This window comes from Podarcis tiliguerta, assembly GCF_965153285.1.
Source record: "Podarcis tiliguerta genome assembly, chromosome: 2".
NCBI lineage: Eukaryota > Metazoa > Chordata > Lepidosauria > Squamata > Lacertidae > Podarcis > Podarcis tiliguerta.
The window spans coordinates 96,396,728-96,419,403 of NC_139535.1; the positions used below are offsets into that span (position 1 = coordinate 96,396,728).

Genomic DNA, 22,676 nt, shown 5'->3' on the forward strand with positions numbered 1-22,676 from the left:
AAGTGGACCTCCCTGGAGAAAGAATTCCATAGCTGTAGAGCTACAAAAGTAAAGGCCCCCAACCCCTGAGCCTCCCTCAGTGGAAGGGATGTGGAGCAGGGCCTCAGATGAAGATCTAATGGCCATGTTTATCACCCTAGTGATATTTATAAGTGAATGAGTCATCCTAGATCATATTCATTAAAGCATGATTTTACATGTAAAAATTACCAAGGAGCAAAAAGTGATCAAGCATTAGGAATATTACCCAAATAGGTCATAAATTGTGTTCTTTATTATGCAGATTGTTGACCATATTGTGACAGAATTCTCTTGATGCTTCTGTGCTTGATTGCCATCTGTATTAATCTTGGATTTTATCTTGTTGCTTTTTAAATTCTGTTTCGCTCCTGCTTAATTCATGAACCAGCAGTGTGGTTGAACATAAAATATTTTTTGTTTGCTTATTGATTTGGTTGTGGCTGCTGGCTTTTTGCCTTTTTCTGTAATTAATTTTGAACATTGTTGTGGCTTATGGATGAAACAAGTAAAGCAAACTGAAGCCATTATGCAGATTATGAATATTTAGCTCGTCAACAAAACAATGTGGACCTTCCTATGTCATGGAGAAATGGTTTCTTGCCTAGCAACTACTAAACCCTTGTGACTTGAAAGTTCTGGGAACTGAGTCTGAATGTCCATACAGAAGCCAAACAGAAGCAATTATTTTCACAATTTGTTCCCCAAGTGGGTATAAATTCTATAGCAGAAAGGGCAGATGGGTTGCATGAACAGACGTTTTAGATTATGCTGCTGCATAATAAAATGGTTCCATTTTGTGGCAAGCAGATACGTGTTACGGCATTCAGTTAGTATGAATACTTTTTCAGAAAAGAAACTAATTTGAAAGCTGAATGTTTGATTTAAATCTACCTTCCTAGGTGATCTAAATGGATAATTTATGCCCATCCATCCTGATAACAGCTCTAAGGTTGCTGTCATGAGTTGGTGGTCTGTTGGCCAGAAGTTAATGTCATTGTTGTAGAGTTCAGCTAGAGACATAGTCAAAAGCTACATAAGAGAGGTAAATAAAATAATAGGTAAATTACCCCTGGACGGTTAAGTCCAGTCAACAGCGACTATGGGGTGCTGCACTCATCTTGCTTCAGGCCGAGGGAGCCGGCGTTTGTCCACAGACAGCTTTCCAGGTCATGTAGCCAGCATGACTAAACCGCTTCTGGTGCAACAGAACACCATGATAGAAGCCAGAGCACACAGAAGCCAGAGCACACGTTTACCTTCCCGCCACAGCAGTACCTATTTATCTACTTGCACTGGTATGCTTCCGAACTGCTATGTTGGCAGAAGCTGGGACAGAGCAATGGGAGCTCACCCCATCGTGGGGATTCAAACTGCCAACGACAAGCCTAAGAGGCTCAGTGGTTTAGATCACAGAGCCACCCACACCCAGTAATTATCCCTGGTCTAATACTGTAGCCATGAAGGCGTGATCTGTGCTTAAGAGGCAGTAAGAATTGAGCAGGTGAAGCTGACCTGACAAAAGACCCCCATTGCGCTAATGGGACTCCTTTTGCTAGCTTCCACAAGTGTGCTAGGTTAGTTGAATAAGGGCCTAAATAAAGAGAGGGAGGTATTGTGGAGAGGGAGAGCGAGGGAGGGATGGAGAATCTTGGTCAATCAGAGCCTACCTGGCCAAGCTCGGAACTGTCCAATGTACTGTTGGATTTCTGTGGTGCTGGACAGCTCCCTGTGAAGCAGAAGGCAGGATGACTGTTTCCATAGCCCTGGAGTCTATCTGTCTTTAGCACCTTCCATTCCAGGGGTAGTCAATCTGCTGCCCTCCAGATACTGTTGGACTACAACTCCCAGGAACCCCAGCCAACATATCTGGGGATCATGGATGATGGGAGTTTGCTCCAGCAATATCTGGAGGGTACCACTTTTGGTACCCTGCTCCATGACAGGCTGTTAGGCTGCTTCTCTACAGATGCTTCTGCTTGGCTTTGGTCTTGTGCTGCCTTTCACATTCCTTGCATAGAGCACACTCTTATTATTCAGTCTCCTGTCTGCAGACGTTTATTCCCACATGTCCTAATGATGCTCTGAATTATTTCCTGGCTGCAGTAAATATATTTGACAACCATGGGCTATGCTTCCTCCTGTGGAGAAAAGATTGAGATATAAAGGGTCACAGTGACAAACAGAATACTTAGACAACTGGAGGTGTGACAGCTCTATTAGGTTGCAGAGAGGCCCTCTCTTGGGATGTAGGGAGTACCTTGCTTTGTGGCAAGCACATAGGCAGACATGCTACGCAGAACAATCTGTCAGTGAAAGGCAGATCTACTTCAACTACTCTGCTTCTGTAGGTGGATGACAAGGGTCATGCTTTGCAGATGGTGATAATACTGGATGAGAGCACTGAGTATAAGTCTTACAACTGTTCTTGGGAATGCTGTGGTGGTGGCTTCCTACAGTGGCGCCAAAACATTTCCTTTCATTTAGCATTCACTCCTCTTGATTTTGTGGGTTAAACCACAGAGCCTAGGACTTGCCGATCAGAAGGTCGGCTGTTCGAATCCCGGCGAAGGGGTGAGCTCCCGTTGCTCTGTCCCTGCTCCTGCCAACCTAGCAGTTCGAAAGCACATCAAAGTGCAAGTAGATAAATAGGTACCACTCCAGCGGGAAGGTAAACAGTGTTTCCATGCGCTGCTCTGGTTCACCAGAAGTGGCTTAGTTGTGCTGGCCACATGACCCAGAAGCTGTACCCCTTGGCCAATAAAGCGAGATGAGCACCGCAACCCCAGAGTCGGCCACGACTGGACCTAATGGTCAGGGGTCCCTTTACCTTTACCTCTTGATTTTGTGGGGCTTCTCACATGCTTCATGGGATAACCTTTGCTACAATATTGGTGTTATGACATGGTCTGGGACATTGCAGCTGTTGAGTAGCTTGCCTCTTCCCCTCAAAAAAGAAGAAGAGAGAAATGTCTGAGACTAGATTACAATAAGTTTATCTTTCCTGGAGAGGGAAATGAATCCCACTACCACTAACGTGGCCTGTGATCATGTTCTGTTAAACTTAACAGCACAACCATGAGCTTTTTTATTCAGAAGTAAGTCCCACAGAGTTGGATGTGACTGTGTCCTGGCAAACCTCAGTTGCAACGGACTGTGTGCCCTGTATATTTGGATGTGTAGTTTATTCTCTGATCACATGAGCTTAGATTCTGCTGATTCAAATAGGACACCCCCTGCACTTTCATCCTCAAAGTCTGCTCCAGACTTAAAAAAATCATTTGGCAGAGGGAGTGGGAGGAGAGGAAGGAGAAAGTCCTATTACATGAGCAGAGCTCTGCAGATTGTTGGATGCAAGAAGAAGAAGAGTTTGGATTTGATATCCCGCCTTTCACTCCCTTTAAGGAGTCTCAAAGCGGCTAACATTCTCCTTTCCCTTCCTCCCCCACAACAAACACTCTGTGAGGTGAGTGGGGCTGAGAGAGTGTGACTGGCCCAAGGTCACCCAGCAGCTGCATGTGGAGGAGCGGAGACTCGAACCCGGTTCCCCAGATTACGAGACTACCGCTCTTAACCACTACACCACACTGGCTCTCATATTAATTAATGACTATGCAACACATAGTCATTAATTAATATGGTTGAAAAGTGACACGGTCACAGCTAAATTGCCACTTTGCAGCACTGATAGTCTAAAGCAGAACTTCCCAAACTTTTCATGTTGGTGACACACTTTTTAGACGTGCATCATTTCATGATACAGTAATTGAGTTTTACTAGCAACCCGGAGATTACACTCACTCCTTTGCAGCCTGGGAGGAGAGTGGGGGCGTTTTCATGACACACCTGCACACTGCAGCCGGCCCAACAACATGTTTGGAAAGCTCTGGTGTAAAGCATGATGGACTAACTTGCACTGAGCCCTTCACAAGGCCATATTCCCCTTCACAAGGCCATGTTCCTTTTTTTGCACCGATGAATCCTTTTAAGCTGTTCCCACTTCTCCCTCAAAGCTATCATTCTGAATGGCAGGTTTAAAAGAGACCTTGCCTTTTCTCTATTGGCGTCACGTGCTCCTTTGCAGAAGCATTTTTAATGTGCTACACTTTCTTAATGGCCACCAAGTTAAGTGCAACATGACAGTTTAGCATTAAGCTGCATGGGAAGCAATTGACATTAATTCAGAACCTCCTTCAAATGCCTTTTGGCACTTGCTGGTCTGCTAGGAAATTAAGCTAGGTGGTGGGGAAAAAGAGTGTAAAATGCATCTAAAATGTCAAATCTTCATTGCGGCCTGAGCACAGCTGTTGCCTATGTAAAGTTCAGAAACAGCTACCTCCATCATTTTATTTCTCGGCTTTCCCTAACATTTAGTGGGTAAATGGAAAGAATTTCTTTATCACAATTCAGAATGCTGCATGTTTTGCCCTTTTTATTGTCCTAATTTACATTTGCGTTACTTCTGCTGGCTGCTAAATCAGAGGGACCTTTTCAACAAGCGCTGTGCCTGAGAGGAAAGAGTTGGGCAGGAAGAGTCCTAGCAAAATATCAGAAAAATGTTAGCAAACGGTCGTTCCATCCCCTTGTTGCAACAAAGGTTAACTACCTCTCAGTTGCATTCTCCTCTGTTCCCTTTCCATTATCCCACTTTTAGATTGGAAGGTCCTTGGGGCAGGGCCTGTTTCTTATGGGCATGCTGCAAAATGCCATGCATGCTGATATTTATTCCTATAAAGCGACCCACATCATCCCAAAGTAATGTCTCATTTATCATGTCCTGGGTAGGCTTCTATGTATGGCTGGTGAATTCCTTGGGTAGAATCTATAAAAAATAAATCTGTGTTAATCTACACACACACACACACACACACACACACACACTGTATGGTTGAAGATCTGCTTGGGAGATGATTTAAGTTCCATGCACCTTCACCTTCTGTCTTATAATCCATAATAACCCTCCCATTTATCCTGTAGTAGCATTATGCTGGCAGCAGTAGGTCGACCTGAAAGAAGTTGCTGTTCATTTAATAGCTTCATGGCAAAGAACTATTCAGAAGGAGCTGCGTGCTTCATTACGGTATGGTGACAGTTCAGCCCAACCTCTTCGCCTTCCAGCTTTGTTCTACAGCTCATGCTGCTCCCAGAAGCGGGTGAAAAGAATGGATCTCCAGACCCCTGCAGCACAGCGATGGAAGAAGCTGAACCTGCCCAATTTCTCCCTGCTACAAGCTGTATAAATACATAACGGTTCTTATGCAACAGGAGTTTTCTACCCTACAGTAGAAGGGATGCAGTTGTTGTTGTGTGCATGGAATTTGATTTATTTACATGCTGTGCCACAGACTCTTCTGCGACTTCATGCTACTCCCAGTTCCTTAGCCTTTACAATCCTGCTTTACTTCAGTTTGACTACCTACCGCATTTTTCGCTCTATAAGACACACTTTTCCCCTCCTAAAAAGTAAGGGGAAATGTGTGTGCATCTTATGGAGAGAATGCAGGCGGGAGGCTCTGCTCAGCGCTCCCTTTAAAGAGCACACAGAGTGTGTGACTTTAAAGGGAGCACGGCTCTTGGGGGAGCCTTCATCCCGCTGCCCGGGAGAGGCTGCGCGCAGCTATCCCATAAGCCAGGACAGCAAGAGGTCCTGGCTTCTGGCTTAGCGTGCGGCTCTTGCGGGAGGTGGGGGAAGGGACAGAGTGCGCAGCTCTGTTCCTTTCCCCACCTCCCAGAAAAGCCCCCAAGAGCTGCACTCCCTTTAAAGAGCCGCGCCGAGCGTGTGTGCTGCTCTTGGGGGCTTTTCCCCGAGGAGGGGAAAAGCCTGCAAGTGCCACACACACACTCCACGCGGCTTGTGAAAAGGAGCGCTGAGCAGAGCCTGGGATGCATACAGGCTCTGCTCAGCGCTCCCTTTAAAGAATATTTTTTCCTTGCATTCCTCCTTTAAAAACCAGGTGCATCTTAGGGTCAGGTGCATCTTATGGAGCGAAAAATACGGTAGTCAGATTTTTTGGGGGGTGCTAAGTATGCAGGCTGTGGCCTGTGAGCCCCAAGTTTTATCCACTCAGAACCTGTAATAGCGGCAGATTATTATTATTATTTGCCATTTCCCCCTATTGCTTCGTTTTTAAACTTATCTAAGACTGAACCCTAGCCTTTTTCATTTTTTTAAAAGTCACTTTGTTTCTCTTCTTCTTGCTCTAGATAAAGGTGAAAATGGGGAACCTTATCAGAGGAAGAAAGGTGCTGGAGCTCCTCAGCCAGATGTTCCTGCTCCATCCCAAAATCTCAGAGACAGCACTTCAGCGCCAGCAAGCAATAGCTGGAGGCGGATCATGCTGCTCATCTTAGCAATAACAATACACAATATTCCAGGTAAGCACCAAACTCTTTCTTTGTGCCAGTGTCTAACTCTTGAAGACCCTAGTTCTTCAGGAGGTGGAGCTAATCTGAGTTGCTAAGTGCAATACATAGAGTTTTCAGAGTGACATTCGTTCTTTTTATTTCTGTTTCACTGTTTAAACACACTGTTTTGTGTTTGTGTTTCCGAGCACAATTCAAAGTGTTGGTGCTGACCTTTAAAGCCCTAAACGGCCTCGGTCCAGTATACCTGAAGGAGCGTCTCCACCCCCATCGCTCTACCCGGACACTGAGGTCCAGCACCGAGAGCCTTCTGGCGGTTCCCTCACTGCGAGAAGCCAAGTTACAGGGAACCAGGCAGAGGGCCTTCTCGGTAGTGGCGCCCTCCCTGTGGAACGCCCTCCCACCAGATGTCAAAGAGAACAACAACTACCAGACTTTTAGAAGACATCTGAAGGCAGCCCTGTTTAGGGGAGCTTTTAATGTTTGATGTATCACAGTATTTTAATATTCTTTTGGAAGCCGCCCAGAGTGGCTGGGGAAACCCAGCCAGATGGGCGGGGTATAAATAAATTATTATTATTATTATTATTATTATTATTATTATTATTATTATTATCCTTCCAAGAACCGGACAGCCTGGAGAAAATGACTTCACAATTTAGGAACCTTCTTTTCTTTTCACAATTTTCCCTGTGCATACCCTCAACTCACAATCCTTTGAAATAATACAGCTTTTGTTATCTGCTTTGGTGGCATCAGAGTGAAATTTTATGTGCCTTTTTGGATTTGTTCAACAGTTAGCAAATGTGTACATCTCCACCACATCCCCACATGGAAGCAAACAAACATATTACTGCTACTAAATCTACCTAAATCTTTAGGAAACGACAAAATTTGCAATTTATTTCAGCAGATTTTATGCTTAGTCTTTCTAATTTTATTTTAAATCCTGTATCTTGAGTATTGAAGAGTTCAAAAGAAAGTTATGAAGAGTACACACCCCAAGTGCAATTGTCTCATATTCTTAATTGTTTTGGGAATTTTTGGAGGAATAAATGCTTTTGGTCTGACTTCATGCAACCCAAGATAGTATGGGAATGGGCAACACATCTCTTTCAAGAAGAGCCTATGACAATTTACCTTTTATATTCCATTTGAGTAGATGGAGATATTTTAGATGTTAAAGTTTCCCCTCTCCAAAATGACACATGGGAAGCAGTGGGAATTTTCTGATTGGCAGAGTCTAAAGCAGTGTTTCCCAAATTTGGGTCTCCAGCTGTTTTGGGACTACTGTTCCCATCATCCCTGACCACTTGTCCTGCTAGCTAGGGATGATGGAAGTTGTAGTCCAGCTGGAGACCCAAGATTGGGAAACACTGGTGTAAAGCATTGTGCTGCTGCTGTTCATTGGAGAGAGAGAGAGAGAGAGAGAGAGAGAGAGAGAGAGAAACAGAAGCTTGAGCTAAGGAATGAAGAACAGGTTGTGCTGAGATGCTCTGTGAATTTTTCATAGCTGCATTGGAAATATAGAATGGAGCGCTGGAATGGTGAATGAGGATTTTTGGGCTCCACCTCTTTGCTGAAGTTTTTGGCAATGCACTGAATCCTTTGAGACCAGGTGTTTTTAATGTGGAAATGTCTTAAAGCAGAAGGATGTTAGTGTATGGTGGCTGAAGCTATAATTTATTTATTTTTTTAATTTTCAGATCCTGGTAACAACTAACCTACTGATATGCTTGTTAAATTATATGAAACACAGTATGCCAAAAGAAATATCAGAACCAGGTGTTGCATATACTTACCTTTGCATGGATAATATATGCTAGACATTGGAAGAAGAAGTAGGGACGCAGGTGGCGCTGTGGTCTAAACCACTGAGCCTCTTGGGCTTGCCGATCAGAAGGTCGGCGGTTTGAATCCCCGTGGTGGGATGAGCTCCCATTGCTCAGTCCCAGCTCCTGCCAACCTAGCAGTTTGAAAGCACGCCAAAAAGTGCAAGTAGATAAATAGGTACCGCTCCGGCGGGAAGGTAAACGGTGTTTCCGTGTGTTGCTCTGGTTTCGCCCGAAGCGGCGTAGTCATGCTGGCCACATGACCTGGAAAAACTGTCTGTGGACAAATGTTGGCTCCCTCGGCCTGTAAAGCGAGATGAGTGCCGCAACCCCAGAGTCATCTGCGACTGGACTTAACTGTCAGGGGTCCTTTACCTTTACCTTTTTACTGGAAGAAGTGCAAATTTTTTTTTTAATTCAAATAGAACGAGTAAGGAAATTATGGGAACACTTGCTGGTAATTAAATTAAGAGCAAAGTTACAAGGACATGATGAGTATAAAGAATTGGGCCAAATTCAGTAAGTGAACTAGGAATGGTTTGGATTTGCATAGATTTTATGCTCTTGCAATTGTTATAAATTATATGATGTAGGTGAATTATGATAAAGTAGGAACTACATGAGTTTGGTTGCCAGTGAAAGCAATAGATTCACTAAGCATAGTAATAATGTATTGCACTTAGTATTTATGAAGGATAATGACACCTCTGATTAAGTCATTTTAGGATTCTCTTTTTTTGTATCATTTTCTCTTGTACTCTTCTTTACATCTTGATAATAATAAAAATCTTTTAAAATATTCTTTCGTGTTCTTGGGTAACAAAAGCCAATTAAAAGGAAAAGGGGAAAAAATTTTTTTAGCCCTGTGGAAGGCAATCTGGACACAGTACTTCCCGGAGTATCATTTGCAACATGAAGGCACAAGACAACCTTCTGAGAGCCCAAAGACAAGAAAGACAGAGCAGTCTGTCAGGAGAGTGTCAGTAATCTGCTTGGCAAGTCCTGGTTCTTAGATTCCAGAAAGCCCATTAATAATATTAAGCTGTTCTGTGAGCCAGCAAGCAGAAGACTGCTTTCTCCAGCTTTCTGCCTGAGGCCAGCAAAGACTTGATAGCAAAGTTCAAGCACCTGCCTGATGCTGCCAATTCCGAAATATAAACCTAGGTGAGCCTAAAGAACGGAGGGCTCAGGTTCTCAGTGAGGGGCATTTTCCACAGTCTTTACAAATCCTTTCGAATGATTATGGCCAGGTTGCAATTTCTCATCTTTTTTACGTATGTGTGCATAGGACACACCGCATTGTAGCTACGAACCTTGATGGCTAAGGTGCAGATCAGCTGCGACAGCTCAGTTGGTAGAGCATGAGACTTTTAATCTCAGGATCGTGGGTTTGAGCCCCATGTTGGGCAAAAGATTCCTGCACTGCTGCAGGGGGTTGGACTAGATGACCCTTGTGGTCCCTTCAAACTCCATGATTCTGCGAACGCCAGCTACTGGGACTCACAAATGGGGACATTGCTGTTGCATTCAAGGTCCTGCCGGCAAGCCTCTTATGGGCATTTGGTGGACCACTGTGAGAACAGGAGGCTGTACAGTGGTACCTCAGGTTAAGTACTTAATTCATTCCGGAGGTCCGTTCTTAACCTGAAACTGTTCTTAACCTGAAGACCACTTTAGCTAATGGGGCCTCCTGCTGCCACCGCGCCGCTGGAGCACGATTTCTGTTCTCATCCTGAAGCAAAGTTCTTAACCCGGGGTACTATTTCTGGGTTAGCAGAGTCTGTAACCTGAAGCGTTTGTAACCTGAAGCGTATGTAACCCGAGGTACCACTGTACTAGAAGGGCTATTGGCCTGATCCAGGAGGACTCTTCTCATGCCCCTCTTATACAGCCTACATGAGAGGTAGATTTTCACTTAATGTAGCTTTCCTAGCCTAGAACTGGGGAGAAGACGTTCTTGCTGAATTTATGCCTTTTAACACTGCGGCAAAGGGCAGAAAGTGTTAATCCTTACTGATGATGAAAAGGATTGTTTGTGCAGTTTTCTATTGTGGAAGCTTCATTTGCTGTGTGAAGCTCAGGAACAGCATGAGCGCTGAAATCAGGGAGCAGCTAGATCTAAAAGGTGCAGCTTGGCTTCCAACTGCGAAAGGTCAAGCGCTGGGAGCTGGATTTCACCCCTCCTGCATAACTGTCAAGAATCATGGCTTCACATGGCGATTGAGGCAGGGACTGGATATACCTTAGTGACTTGGTGTCCTGCTGCTCTGTCAGCTGGGCAGCAGTGAATTATTTTTATTGTCTCTCAATTCAAAGCAAAAAAAAAAGGAAAGACCTTTTGTAAAAGACAGAAACAAAGTGCTTCTTCCCCACTTCTCCTGGCAGTAGGTTAATGACAATAGTCTCACTGTTGCTGGAGAGAAATCTTGAAAGAACCTGCCTAACCTTTTTATGTTCCTATACAGCACAAAGCTGCCTCCAGGCAATTATAGAGGCCCCAGAAATGATCTCCTGCTCCTTAAAGGTCATGGCATTAATGTGTTTCTTCTTCTCTGTAATGTTGCTAGCGGTGTGAGAGAGCAGCGTTGTCAGAATTTATATTTCAGGTCAGCTAGTGGACGGTGTGTTTGTCTTGCAACCCACAGTCCACAGAGTAAACGGTTTCATTCTCTGCTTTGCCTTCCAGTAGGCTGGAAGGCTTAGCACTCTTTAAGACGTCATCAGAAAGGCCACAAAGTTCCACACCTTTGCACAAAAGAGAGAGGAGAAGCTTGAACCTTCAACACGTCAATAGAGTTGGAGCCACAGAACTAGTCTGCGGTGCAAACAGTTGCAAGAGCTCAGACGCAACCAAGCCGAACCGAAAACTGCAAGCCCCTAAAGAGTCGCTATGCAAAAATGATAGATTTAGTGATAGGGCTGTCTTCATTGTAGAACTTTGTGCCTTGTGTTGCAGGGGAAGGCCAGACAAGAATGGCATGGAGTTGATTGCGAGCTACGTACTGTGGGGATTCTGGAGACGACTGCTTAAGTGGGGTGGTGGCTGGGGAACACTACCGTGTGAACAAGCCACAGTGCACTGCACACTAGTTTTTTTCCGACTTGCTGGGGGGTGATGTAGATAGGGAAGAGATAGGAAACATTTTGGATACCTTATTGGAAAGCAGGCTTCTATATAACAAAGCTCTCTCCCTGTCCCCAAATATATAGTATTTATTGGAACTTGTGATCTCCACCATGGAGGTTACACCAACATATATTCTCTGAGGTGCAACAGATGCCACCAAGTGCCTCGCCTCTCAACCTGATCCCTCTGCCATCCCACAGCTAATTTCCTTGCAAATGTAGGCAGCCGTCCTGGGGTGCCTCAACTTCTCATTAGAGCCAGGTCTGAAAGGCTTGTAATAAATTGGAAATGACATGCAGTTTCTGTTAGTTGAGCACCAGGTGAGCTCCAGCGACAGGCAACTGGCCAAGGCTGCTTCTTGGATAACGAACCCATGTTCATTCAGATGCATCGAGCCTCTCTTTGCCAGGCTTTTGCTCTTGTAGGTGTGTCTTGAGGCTTTTGACACTTTTAATAACCCTGCGCCAATTGTTTCAGGAGCAAATGTGAATGTTTGTGTTGGATGCTATTCTTCTAGTGTTTTCGAAAAGTCTAAAATCAGCTCCAATTGGCTTAAACCTGCAGTAAACCATATTTGTCCTTTGATAGATACAGAAAGAGGTGCTTGGCTGTTGTTGGGCACTACCACCGGATCAATGGTTAAGAACTAGTTAGGCACCTGATCTGTGGTTTTTCAAGGGGCTAATGCTTTCAAACACCTTGAAGCCAAATCAGTGCCATGCTTATTGTTAGATCCTCATTTGTGCCCTTCTTTCTCTCCCGTTCCACCCCTGCCAAAGCCGCCTGTTCTCCCTAGTCCCTGTACATTTTTGTAACTAAGTACAGTAGTACCTCGAGTTACATAGCTTCAGGTTACAGACTCTGCTAACCCAGAAATAGTGCTTCAGGTTAAGCTTTGCTTCAGGATGAGAACAGAAATTGTGCTCCGGCGGTGCAGCGGCAGCAGGAGGCCCCATCAGCTAAAGTGGTGCTTCAGGTTAGGAACAGTTTCAGGTTAAGAACGGACCTCCAGAACAAATTAAGTACTTAACCTGAGGTACCACTGTATGTCCTTGAAGTTGTCACATTTTCTTCCCTTGCCTACCCATACCTCCATTTCTTCCCTTCCTCTGTTGTTTCCCTCTTTTAGATGGTGAGCCCCTTGGAGCAGGGAGCTGGCATATATATATCAGGGGTAGGAAAAGCTTTGGCCCGCCATGTGTCGCTGAACTACAACTCCCATAAATCCTAGGAAGCATGGCCAGTAGACAGGGCTGATGGGAGTTGTAGGTCAGCAACATTCAAAGGGTCAAAGCTTCCTCTCTTCTGCTATGTTAAAATGCTGTTATATTAGGCAAGCAAGCAAACAAGTAAATAATACATTATCTGTCTGCTTCTTATTTCATAAAAGAACTTCTTCTAGACCAGTAGAATTCAGCCTTTTCTGAAGACCTAACTTTAATCCAAACATTTCTTCATTTCTATTTTACCATATATTGGTATGCTGCTGCTGCTGCAACAACCCATCTTAGATCAGGCTGTGACCTGAAATTGGCTCCTGATGTACCAGTTGAAGACCAGTGTTCTAGACCGGCATTCTTCTTGCTAAGCTAGTTATCTACTTGTAAGGAATTATTTTTTTAAATGAAGTATCTTTAAAAAGAATAAGACCAAAGTGGCCTTTCTGTCACCTCGCTACTTTGCAGTCCCATATCCAACATACGCTGTTACATGTGTGGATCACACCTTATGCCACAATACAAACTTGGAACCAGTGTGGTGTAGTGGTTAAGAGCAGTAGATTCGTAATCTGGTGAATTGGGTTCGCATCTCCGCTCCTCCACATGCAGCTGCTGGGTGACCTTGGGCCAGTCACACTTCTATGAAGTCTCTCAGCCTCACTCACCTCACAGAGTGTTTGTTGTGGGGGAGGAAGGGAAAGGAGAATGTTAGCTGCTTTGAGACTCCTTCGGGTAGTGATAAAGCGGGATATCAAATCCAAACTCCTCCTCCTCCTCCTCTTCTTCTTCTTCTTCTTCTTCTCTCTCTCTCTCTCTCTCTCACACACACACACACTCTCACAGAACATACAAATGGCTTTCCTGTGATGTGATCTGAAATCTCTGCACTGCACATGTGAGCAGTGAACTCTTACAGCTATTGTAGCACTTTCACATACAAACATCACAGGAATTACAAGAAATGTAGTGTTTAATACATTAACGTTTCCATGGAAATATGTTAAAACACTTGTTATTTTTTCGTAAAATAGGATAAGATGGGGGGAGCTATAGTAGACTCTAAGCTTTTGAGAACACAGGGAATCCTTATTTTTTAAACTGGTATAAGATGCAAAATAACGCTTATACAAATGGGGGCATTGGTGATTCCATCCTTCCTTCCGCAGTTTAATGCTTGAGGCATAGGTACTTTCTGCTTCATGTTGTTTTGTAACTTCTGGCAAAGAATCCTCTTTTCGTTTCTGATAACACCGCTTGTAGCTAGATAACATGTGGGAAAGATAATGGAGCAGGGCACAATCCATTTTACATGCCTGCTCCATGTTTACTGCCTTCAGGAGTCGGAGCAAAAGCCTGTTCGTTTGCTCTGAGCCAGGAACTAATGAAGGGAATAAATTGATATAGACGGGAGCTGCCAAATGGCGGAGTAGGACTTGCTAATTCATATTCTTAGATGCCATTTTTTTTTCACGCAACATTAATTATGCATTTAATCAGAGCCTGTTTATTCTGGTCCATCTTTGCTTGTTGGGTGGTTGCGATGGCGAGAAATCGAAATGAATTAAAATGTTACGGATCTACTGCAAACAACAATTAGCAAGGTGTAAAAGAAAAGTCTAAATACCATTCTGCTCTTTTAAAAATCTGACTTAAAGATAGGAAGAGGGAATTTGCACACTCGAAGTCGTCGTCCCCCCATAGCTTTTTGGCTTCTCTTAGCAATACGCTGCCTTGTAGTGTCAGTAAATAAGATCAGCTGCACATGTATGACTGGTATGCGTGGAAGGATCAACAGCTGCAAAAACTGGAAAAAGGAGCAGAGTAACAAAATGAATGATTTTTTTTTTAAAAAAAAACCAACAACTCTGGGCTGCATTGACAAATAATGTGACTGGAATGCAATGCATTAGTTGCTGCAACTACCTAACATTAAATGTTAAATCAACTGGGATTCTGATGCTGTTTCAGTGGTATTGCAGGCAAATGAACCTGTTAGAACAGCCTTCCTTAACCTTGGCGCCACAGATGTTGGTGGATGACAACTCCCACCATCCCTGACCGCTGGCACTGCTAGCTAGGGATGATGGGAGTTGTAGTCCAACAACATCTGGGGATCCAAAGCTGAGAAAGGCTGCAATAGAACATTTAGGGTCTGGGTGTTAAGGTACCGTATATACTCGAGTACAAGCCGACCTGAATATAAGCCGAGGCACCTAATTTTAGCACAAAAAAATGGGAAAACTTATTGACTCGAGTATAAGCCGGTTCACCACACCACAAACCTGGTGGTGGTGGCAGCGGCAGAGGAAGAACAAGCAGCCCAAAAGGGCTGCTTTTGGGCTGCTTGTTCCTCCTCCACCGCCACTGACAGTGGCAAAGTCGGCAGAGGAGGAAGGAGTAGCCCAAAAGGGCTCCTTTCAGGCCACTCGTCCCGCCCCTGCCGCCACCTGCCTCACTCAAGTATAAGCTATAGGGGGCTTTTTCAGCATAAAAAATGTGCTGAAAAAGTCGGCTTATACCTGAGTATATACGGTACTTAATTTGCGGCATAGCTTTCCACCAATGGGGTACATTCTAAAGCCTTGCTCAGAACACTGACAGGGCTCTTTTATTGGCCAGTGGTGGGTCATTCGATACCACACATCTGAGTGCCTTGCATTACACTTGCACACCCCTTGCGCCACCAAAGGTGCAAGCTGATTTGCCATGTTGTCATCTTTTTCTCTTTATACCCATAACCCGCAAGACGTTAATCAGTGCCTAGTCCTAAGCAAATGGATAGTTGTGTGAATCCCTCCACTCTTTATTGTTGGCTGCTGTTCTGAGTGGCTGCAGTTATAGGCTGTAGCGTCAACAAGCCACAGGTATGAGCACTTTAAACCATGAAAACAGTATATCATAATAGACTGGAGTAATAGAAAAAGATACTCATTTCTCTCAAACTTGAGTGGTGCAATTGTTTTTTCTTTTTGTGTTGGGTTTCCGAAGGTAAAATTCTCTTAAGTGCTAAAGTGGCTACATCTTGAATTTTTGTAACATTGAGTGCAAAATATATAATAACACAGCGGACAGTTAATCTTGATGAGAAATTGTGTTGATTTTCAAGTCGGGATGCAAGGAACTGTCAAACAAACAAATTTCAGTTTGCTTAGTTTCTCAGTTTTCCAGTCTGAAATTTAGGTCTCCACATTTCTGCAGCAATTTGCAAACACCTGCAAAAAAACCCCCTGCAAAAAAACCCTCATAAAAATTCCTCAGCATTTTAGTGCAAATTTCTCCCAATAAACATATTTTTGAATGCAGTTGACTAATGTACATTTTTTTTGGCAAGTATCTTCTCCTAATACAATGCTTTTCTAATGTTACACCATTATATTCATTTTTATAGACATTTCCCCTAAAATACTCATTTTTGTAAACATTGGTTGGGGTTGGAATTGCTAAATTTGGGAAAGTGTGAATTTTTGGATGGTGGCTGTGTTTCGGTTCTCATTTTGCTTCAGAAAGTGTGAATTTGATAGATTTGGCTTTGAGTGCAAACTTAGTTGAATCTCTCTCCATCTGTACTTTCCAGTGAGTTCGTTTTGTTGAATCATAATTGTAGCCTGATTTCTTGTTGTTAATAGTATTGACAACAAACTTGATTGGTTGATTTTATGTTGTGAAGGAAGGAGATAATAGAATCACAGAATTGTAGAGTTTGGGGGGGGGGACCTTGAGGGTCATTTAGTCCAACTCCCGGCAGTGCAGGAATCTCAGCTAAATCATTATCACTGGCATGGAAGAGAAATGTGTTTTTGAGAGGCTTGTGATATACAGGGTTGAAATATGGCACATATTTGGAAAGTTATTTGGATTTGAAGTTACATTTGTTGAACAGATTTTCAGACTGAATACATTAGAATCTTCTGGTTTCATTAGGCTAATTTAGTTCAATTTATAACAAAACGGCAAGATTGTCTTCAGTTATTTTGGGCTTCTGTATCTGTTAATGAGGGACGCGGGTGGCGCTGTGGGTTAAAGCCTCAGCGCCTAGGGCTTGCTGATCGAAAGGTCGGCAGTTCGAATCCCCGCGGCGGGGTGCGCTCCCGTTGCTCGGTCCCAGCGTCTGCCAACCTAGCAGTTCGAAAGCACTCTCGGGTGCAAGTAGATAAATAGGGACCGCTTACTAGCGGGAAGGTAAACAGCGTTTCCGGGTGCGGCTCTGGCTCGCCAGAGCAGTGATGTCACGCTGGCCACGTGACCCGGAAGTGTCTCCGGACAGCGCTGGCCCCCGGCCTCTTGAGTGAGATGGGCGCACAACCCTAGAGTCTGTCAAGACTGGCCCGTATGGGCAGGGGTACCTTTACCTTTACCTTTATCTGTTAATGACAAAGTCTCATCGCCCCCCCCCCCGGCTTGGTCTCTTTGCTTCTTTGGCTTTAAGCATTTACTGGTATCGCATTAGTAAATGTCTGTGTGGGGTCTTCACAGCTGAGCATTAGAAAGTTGAGTTGCTTGTCCATATTCACAACTTATTTCACATCAACACCTCAGCAGTAGAAAATTCTAGGAATGAAAACATTAGGGATGAACACTTCATTGTCTTGTCCTCCCAAAGGTCTGGCAGGGATTGGCTGCTGGTAGCCTGAAGACTCAATCTGACCTCACAAGGAGTAGCTTAAATTGGCAGATATGCCAAGAGTCAGACATGGGAGCAACATTTGTGAGTCCAGGTGTACTTCCAGACCATGAAACAGATCCATAAAGCAGGAGTGTGGCCCCATCAAGAGGAGGCATTGACTGAGCATCTCACCATCTTCATCTCTACACAGATTGAGCTTCAGTATGTTTGCCTTTGTCAAATCCATATCTAGGCAGTCTAAGAGATCACACCTCACCTGGCACTGATGAAAAGAAGAATTAACACTGATAGTCAGCATACTGATCGTACCCTATTCCAACTCTCTAGATCAGTGTTTCCCTAACTTGGGTCCCCAGCTGTTTTTGGACTACAACTCCCATCATCCCTAGCTAGTAAGACCAGTGGTCAGGGATGATGAGAATTGTAGTTCAGAAACAGCTGGAGACCCAAGTTTGGGAAACATTGATGTAGGATGTAGGAAATAGTTTCTCTTCGCATCAGAGCCACTGTAAAGTGGAACTCCCAGCTCCCAACCTGAGAGCCAGTGTGGTGTAGTGGTTAAGAGCGGTAGTCACGTAATCTGGGTAACCGGGTTCGTGTCTCCGCTCCTCCACATGCAGCTGCTGGGTGACCTTGGGCTAGTCACACTTCCTTGAAGTCTCTCAGCCCCACTCACCTCACAGAGTGTTTGTTGTGGGGGAGGAAGGGAAAGGAGAATGTTAGCCGCTTTGAGACTCCTTAAAGGGAGTGAAAGGCGGGATATCAAATCCAAACTCTTCTTCTTCTTCTTCAACCTATGCAGTTAATATCAAAATTGCTGCTGCCTCTGTTTCCTGTTCTAGAAGTATTGGCTGTGATAGTGTAGGGAGTAACAGAACAATCTTCCTTATTTTCCACATGTGTGCCGGAGATAGAATGTATGCCATATATTCTTGAGTGGCATAGGAGATAATTCAGGGAGAACAACTTACAGATAAAGGACCCAGCTGGACAAACTCAGTCTTGACAAATAGAGTTATTCCTTTCTTGACCCATGTAGCCTTAGTAATTTAAACAGCAGATACCTTCCCCATTGCTGTTTTGCCTAGTAAAGTGCAATCCTACGTAAGTATTCCCAGCTAAGTGGGAATTGCAACATGGGTGTGCGGTCTGAAAGCGAACATCATTGTAAAGAGTCAGAATGCTTGGAAGTATTCCCAGTTTGAAGATACTGAGTAGTTGGTAGGGTTTGTTCAGACCAAATGAGAGCCATTGATCTAACCTTAAAACATGACCCCCTAAGGTCTTGATTACTCTTGGAAAAGAAACGATCTATAGGGATCTGGGAGGCTGCTCAATAACTGTTGTGAAGCCCATTGTAAACCATTGGAAATGGTTTCAAAACCATTTTGAAACCTGAGGACTCAGTGCAACCAGAGGACTCAATGAAACCAGAGGACTCATGATGACTGTCTTCAGATGGATGGTTCATGATATCAAGGGCCTGCAGAGTATTAGTATCCAAGTGTCATCAGTTTAAGAGGAGAAGGTCAGCAGCTTCCATAATTTCTTTCCCATTTGTTTAGCAGAGATGTGATTTGCTGAGGAAAGAGATTTTACAATTGACTTAATTGGGTCTGGGGGGAACTTATGGTATTCTAGAGTCTTCTTTTTTATCAAAGGGAAGCTGAATTTAAGTGGCTATTAAATTCCGGTCAAGGTTGAGGTTTTGTTGTTTTTTTTACAAAAGCTTCTACAGGAAATAGCAAGTAGTTTGATGGGGAGGGGAAAGTATCACACTTTTTCATTATTTAAAGACTTTTCATTAAAGTAGCATGCCTGAGGATTTATAAGTGCAACCTTGTGTGCCAAGAAGATTTTCATCTCTCGTGTACTTTGTCGACATTCAGTGCTGAGTAAAGAGGATGCGATCATTATCTTTCTGAGCAAAAAAGACTCCTAGGTCATGTTCTCATAGAATCATAGAATCATAGAGTTGGAAGAGACCACAAGGGTCATCGAGTCCAACCCCCTGCCAAGCAGGAAACACCAGCAGAGCACTCCTGACATATGGCTGTCAAGCCTCTGCTTAAAGACCTCCAAAGAAGGAGACTCCACCACACTCCTTGGCATCAAATTCCACCGTCGAACAGCTCTTACTGTCAGGAAGTTCTTCCTAATGTTTAGGTGGAATCTTCTTTCTTGTAGTTTGGATCCATTGCTCCGTGTCCGCTTCTCTGGAGCAGCAGAAAACAACCTTTCTCCCTCCTCTATGTGACATCCTTTTATATATTTGAACATGGCTATCATATCACCCCTTAACCTCCTCTTCTCCAGGCTACACATGCCCAGCTCCCTTAGCCATTCCTCATAAGGCATTGTTTCCAGGCCTTTGACCATTTTGGTTGCCCTCCTCTGGACACGTTCCAGTTTGTCAGTGTCCTTCTTGAACTGTGGTGCCCAGAACTGGACACAGTACTCCAGGTGAGGTCTGACCAGAGCAGATACATCAGAGTTCTGATGTATTCTGGGCAGGAGAGATTATTCCACTATGTAGGCTGAGTTCTATGTAGGAGGAAGGTGTATTTGAGAACATAAAGTGAGCTCAGATTGGCCACACCTCAAGGATCAGTATGCCTGGGAGGGAAAGCAACCTGGTAAAGTTAATGGGGAAAACGTAGAGCTGTTTCCAACTTATTCAGATGACTCAAGCAAAACACAGAGGGAAGTTCTGAGAGTTCTCTACAGCGGCTGATGGTTTCTGTAGCCAGCTAATTGGAGGAACTGAGTTTAAAGAACAGGGCTAGGCTGGCAGCCTGATTAGGCTTGCCTCTGGAGCAAATATGCAATTGGGATTTGAAACGGAATCTTTGGCAGTGGGTCTCAAGAAAATGGAAGAAAGAATCTAAGAACTGTTGGGTTTAAAAATGTTATCAGCACAGACCAAAGTATTAAGAGTGGCAAACACCTTTTCATCTTGCATGTCAGGAGCACAGACCCAACTTGAGACAGAGTGCTCCTGGGCTAAAAAATCTCACTGTAGGAAGCAGCCACCATCCAAATACATCCTTCACTTTAATTTCCAGAAAAGGTCACGGCTCCATGCACTACTCCAGGTCTATGTGCCTTGTTCTTGGGTACCTTTTTTGTTCTTGGTTAAAGCAGTGGATTCAGCCTGCCAGCAACTTGGGAGAATGCCCTGTTGCTTAGATACAGGAGGTACTTTGCAAAGAAGATAGTGTTGTCAGGGAAACCAAGGCCTGCATTTCCCTTTTTATTTTATTTTTTTATTGTTTTTTTTGCTTGGAGGTTTGAACACTGGGCAAGGGATCTTTTCTGTGACAGCTGTGGGAACAGAGTAGCTTTGGAGCAGAACTTGTACCAAAGCTAAGCAGCAGAGAGTGAAAACAGGCTTCATCCAGGTGTTGTGCTGCAAAGGTGCAGTCTGAGTGAGAGAATTGCCCACTGCTGATTTGAAGGGTTGCTGTAGCAGGAGATGACATGCTGTCCCGAACGTTTTGATGTTTCAGCAGCAGTCATGCAATCCGCCATAAACATTTTGATTCTTCAAACTGGTCTCTGACCGTAATAAATTTCATGTTCCTGTTCATTTTGATTCTTCTCATTGCTGCAACAAAGATTTCTCTCCCCCGCCAGCTCAGTGCCTCTCTCTCAAGCAAATCAGACATGGCAATCAGAGGTAGAAAAAGGAGATTGGATTCATTAGTTTGTTACCTGGGAGATCTGTTTTTAGTTTCTTGCTCTTTCACAGACTGCCTCTGCATTGTGAAATTTAAGAAGACAACTGTGATCTGGTTGGGTTCAGAGATTATGCATTGATTGGGTTGTTGCAGCAAGCTGGGGGCAGGATAGAGGATAAAAGGCTGAGCTGTAAAGGGACAGACCAGGGAAGTTCAACAGGGAGTGCTTGGAAGCGCTTTATGTACCTGAGAGTATCTGTCAAAAGATCAGGTTTTTAATTGGCTCCGTGTTTTAAGACATTTATAAAACCTTTAAATGAGGGAGTGAACTGAGCTGATAGTTAAATGTGAGGACTTTTGGAGAGAGGGAAAAGTTGAGTACTTTGTGATGACTGACAAAGAAACCAATTAAGATGGCGACAGATTTTATTGAGAATACAGGTGTGCAAAAGTGCAGCGCTAAGAAGTAGCCAGTTAATACTGTGAGTGTAACAACACTTTTGTCCACCTTCATGGAAAGTTGATTGGGATAGTGACCCTGAAGAGAAACTCTTCCATACCTAAAAAGTCCTTTGCTAAAATGTACTCTCCCCCCCCCCCCCCATGGGGAGTAGACCCAGATCTACCCTATCCACAGGAATTTCAATCCGGTCACATAAAAAATGTGGCTCAGACAAGCCTGAGATTTTATGGAGCAAGCACGATATTGAGGATAAATTCACAGTAAGGCGTAGCTACCTAGAAGTGTATGCCAACTGACAGCGATAACAATCAGAAATGAGGTATATAAAGCTGCATTTTTAAAAGGGCATTTGCGTAGTGTATGACCGCCTCCCCCAGTCCCCCCCTTGTTATTTGTTTATTTATTTGATGAATAAATGCAATGAGGATTGATGGAGAGGGAAGAGGAGTGGTGGTGGCTGCTGAGAGCACGACACTTTTTTCTTTTCTTTTCTGTAGTTCATGGAAAATGTGATAAAATATAAATAACAACAACAACAAAAAGCAGAGGGAGTGTGCCGACTGTGGTTTTCCAGCCATAACTCTTTGTACCGTCTCAGGCTAGTAACATCAGCACTGAGCTACCTTGTAGAGATGAAGCATTGCTTGAGTCTCGTTCATATATTTTAAATGGCTTTAACGCTTCCTGGACTCGCATGTCGCTAGTTATTTGTATTTATAGTACGTAGAAGGAATGCTGTGATATGATTGGCAAGAATAGGAGCTTCTTTTTCATTGCAAATGACAAGTCTGAGGGGTCCCAAGTCCCTTCCCCTTGACCTCAGCTCACCACTGGCTGCTATTTATTTGAGGCAGGGGGGATCCAACCATTCAAGGGTCGAACAATACAAATACAGTGGTACCTCGGGTTAAGTACTTAATTTGTTCTGGAGGTCTGTTCTTAACCTGAAACTGTTCTTAACCTGAAGCACCACTTTAGCTAATGGGGCCTCCTGCTGCCACCGCACCACCGCTGCACGATTTCTGTTCTCATCCTGAAGCGAAGTACTTAACCCAAGGTAATGTTCCTGAGTTAGCGGAGTCTGTAACCTGAAGCGTCTGTAACCTGAAGCATCTGTAACCCGAGGTACCACTGTAACAACATCACTAGTTTGACTCTGCAGTTCAGAAATGACTGCATTTTCTAGCACTTAAGACAAATCAGGGCGATTGTTGGGTTCCCATTATAGCTAATAATCATTTCTTTGAAAGGCATAGTAGAGACTATTTGCAGAATGGGAGAGAGAGATGAACTTAGGGAAAGAGTAGTCAGTGCAGTACCTTCCAAATGTCATTGGGCTCCAACTCCCC

General features: G+C 44.0%; 1 protein-coding gene across 5 annotated transcripts in view; it reads left to right on the forward strand.

Moving 5' to 3' along the window:
* The window catches only part of SLC39A11 (solute carrier family 39 member 11), a 260,594-nt gene that overhangs the window by 143,988 nt on the left and 93,930 nt on the right, over positions 1-22,676 (forward strand). For all 5 annotated transcript variants that reach the window (XM_083427894.1, XM_083427895.1, XM_083427897.1 and 2 more), the window contains one exon: positions 6,223-6,393. In XM_083427894.1, the coding sequence (XP_083284020.1) occupies positions 6,223-6,393 (171 nt within the window). The remainder of the gene's footprint in view (positions 1-6,222; positions 6,394-22,676) is intronic.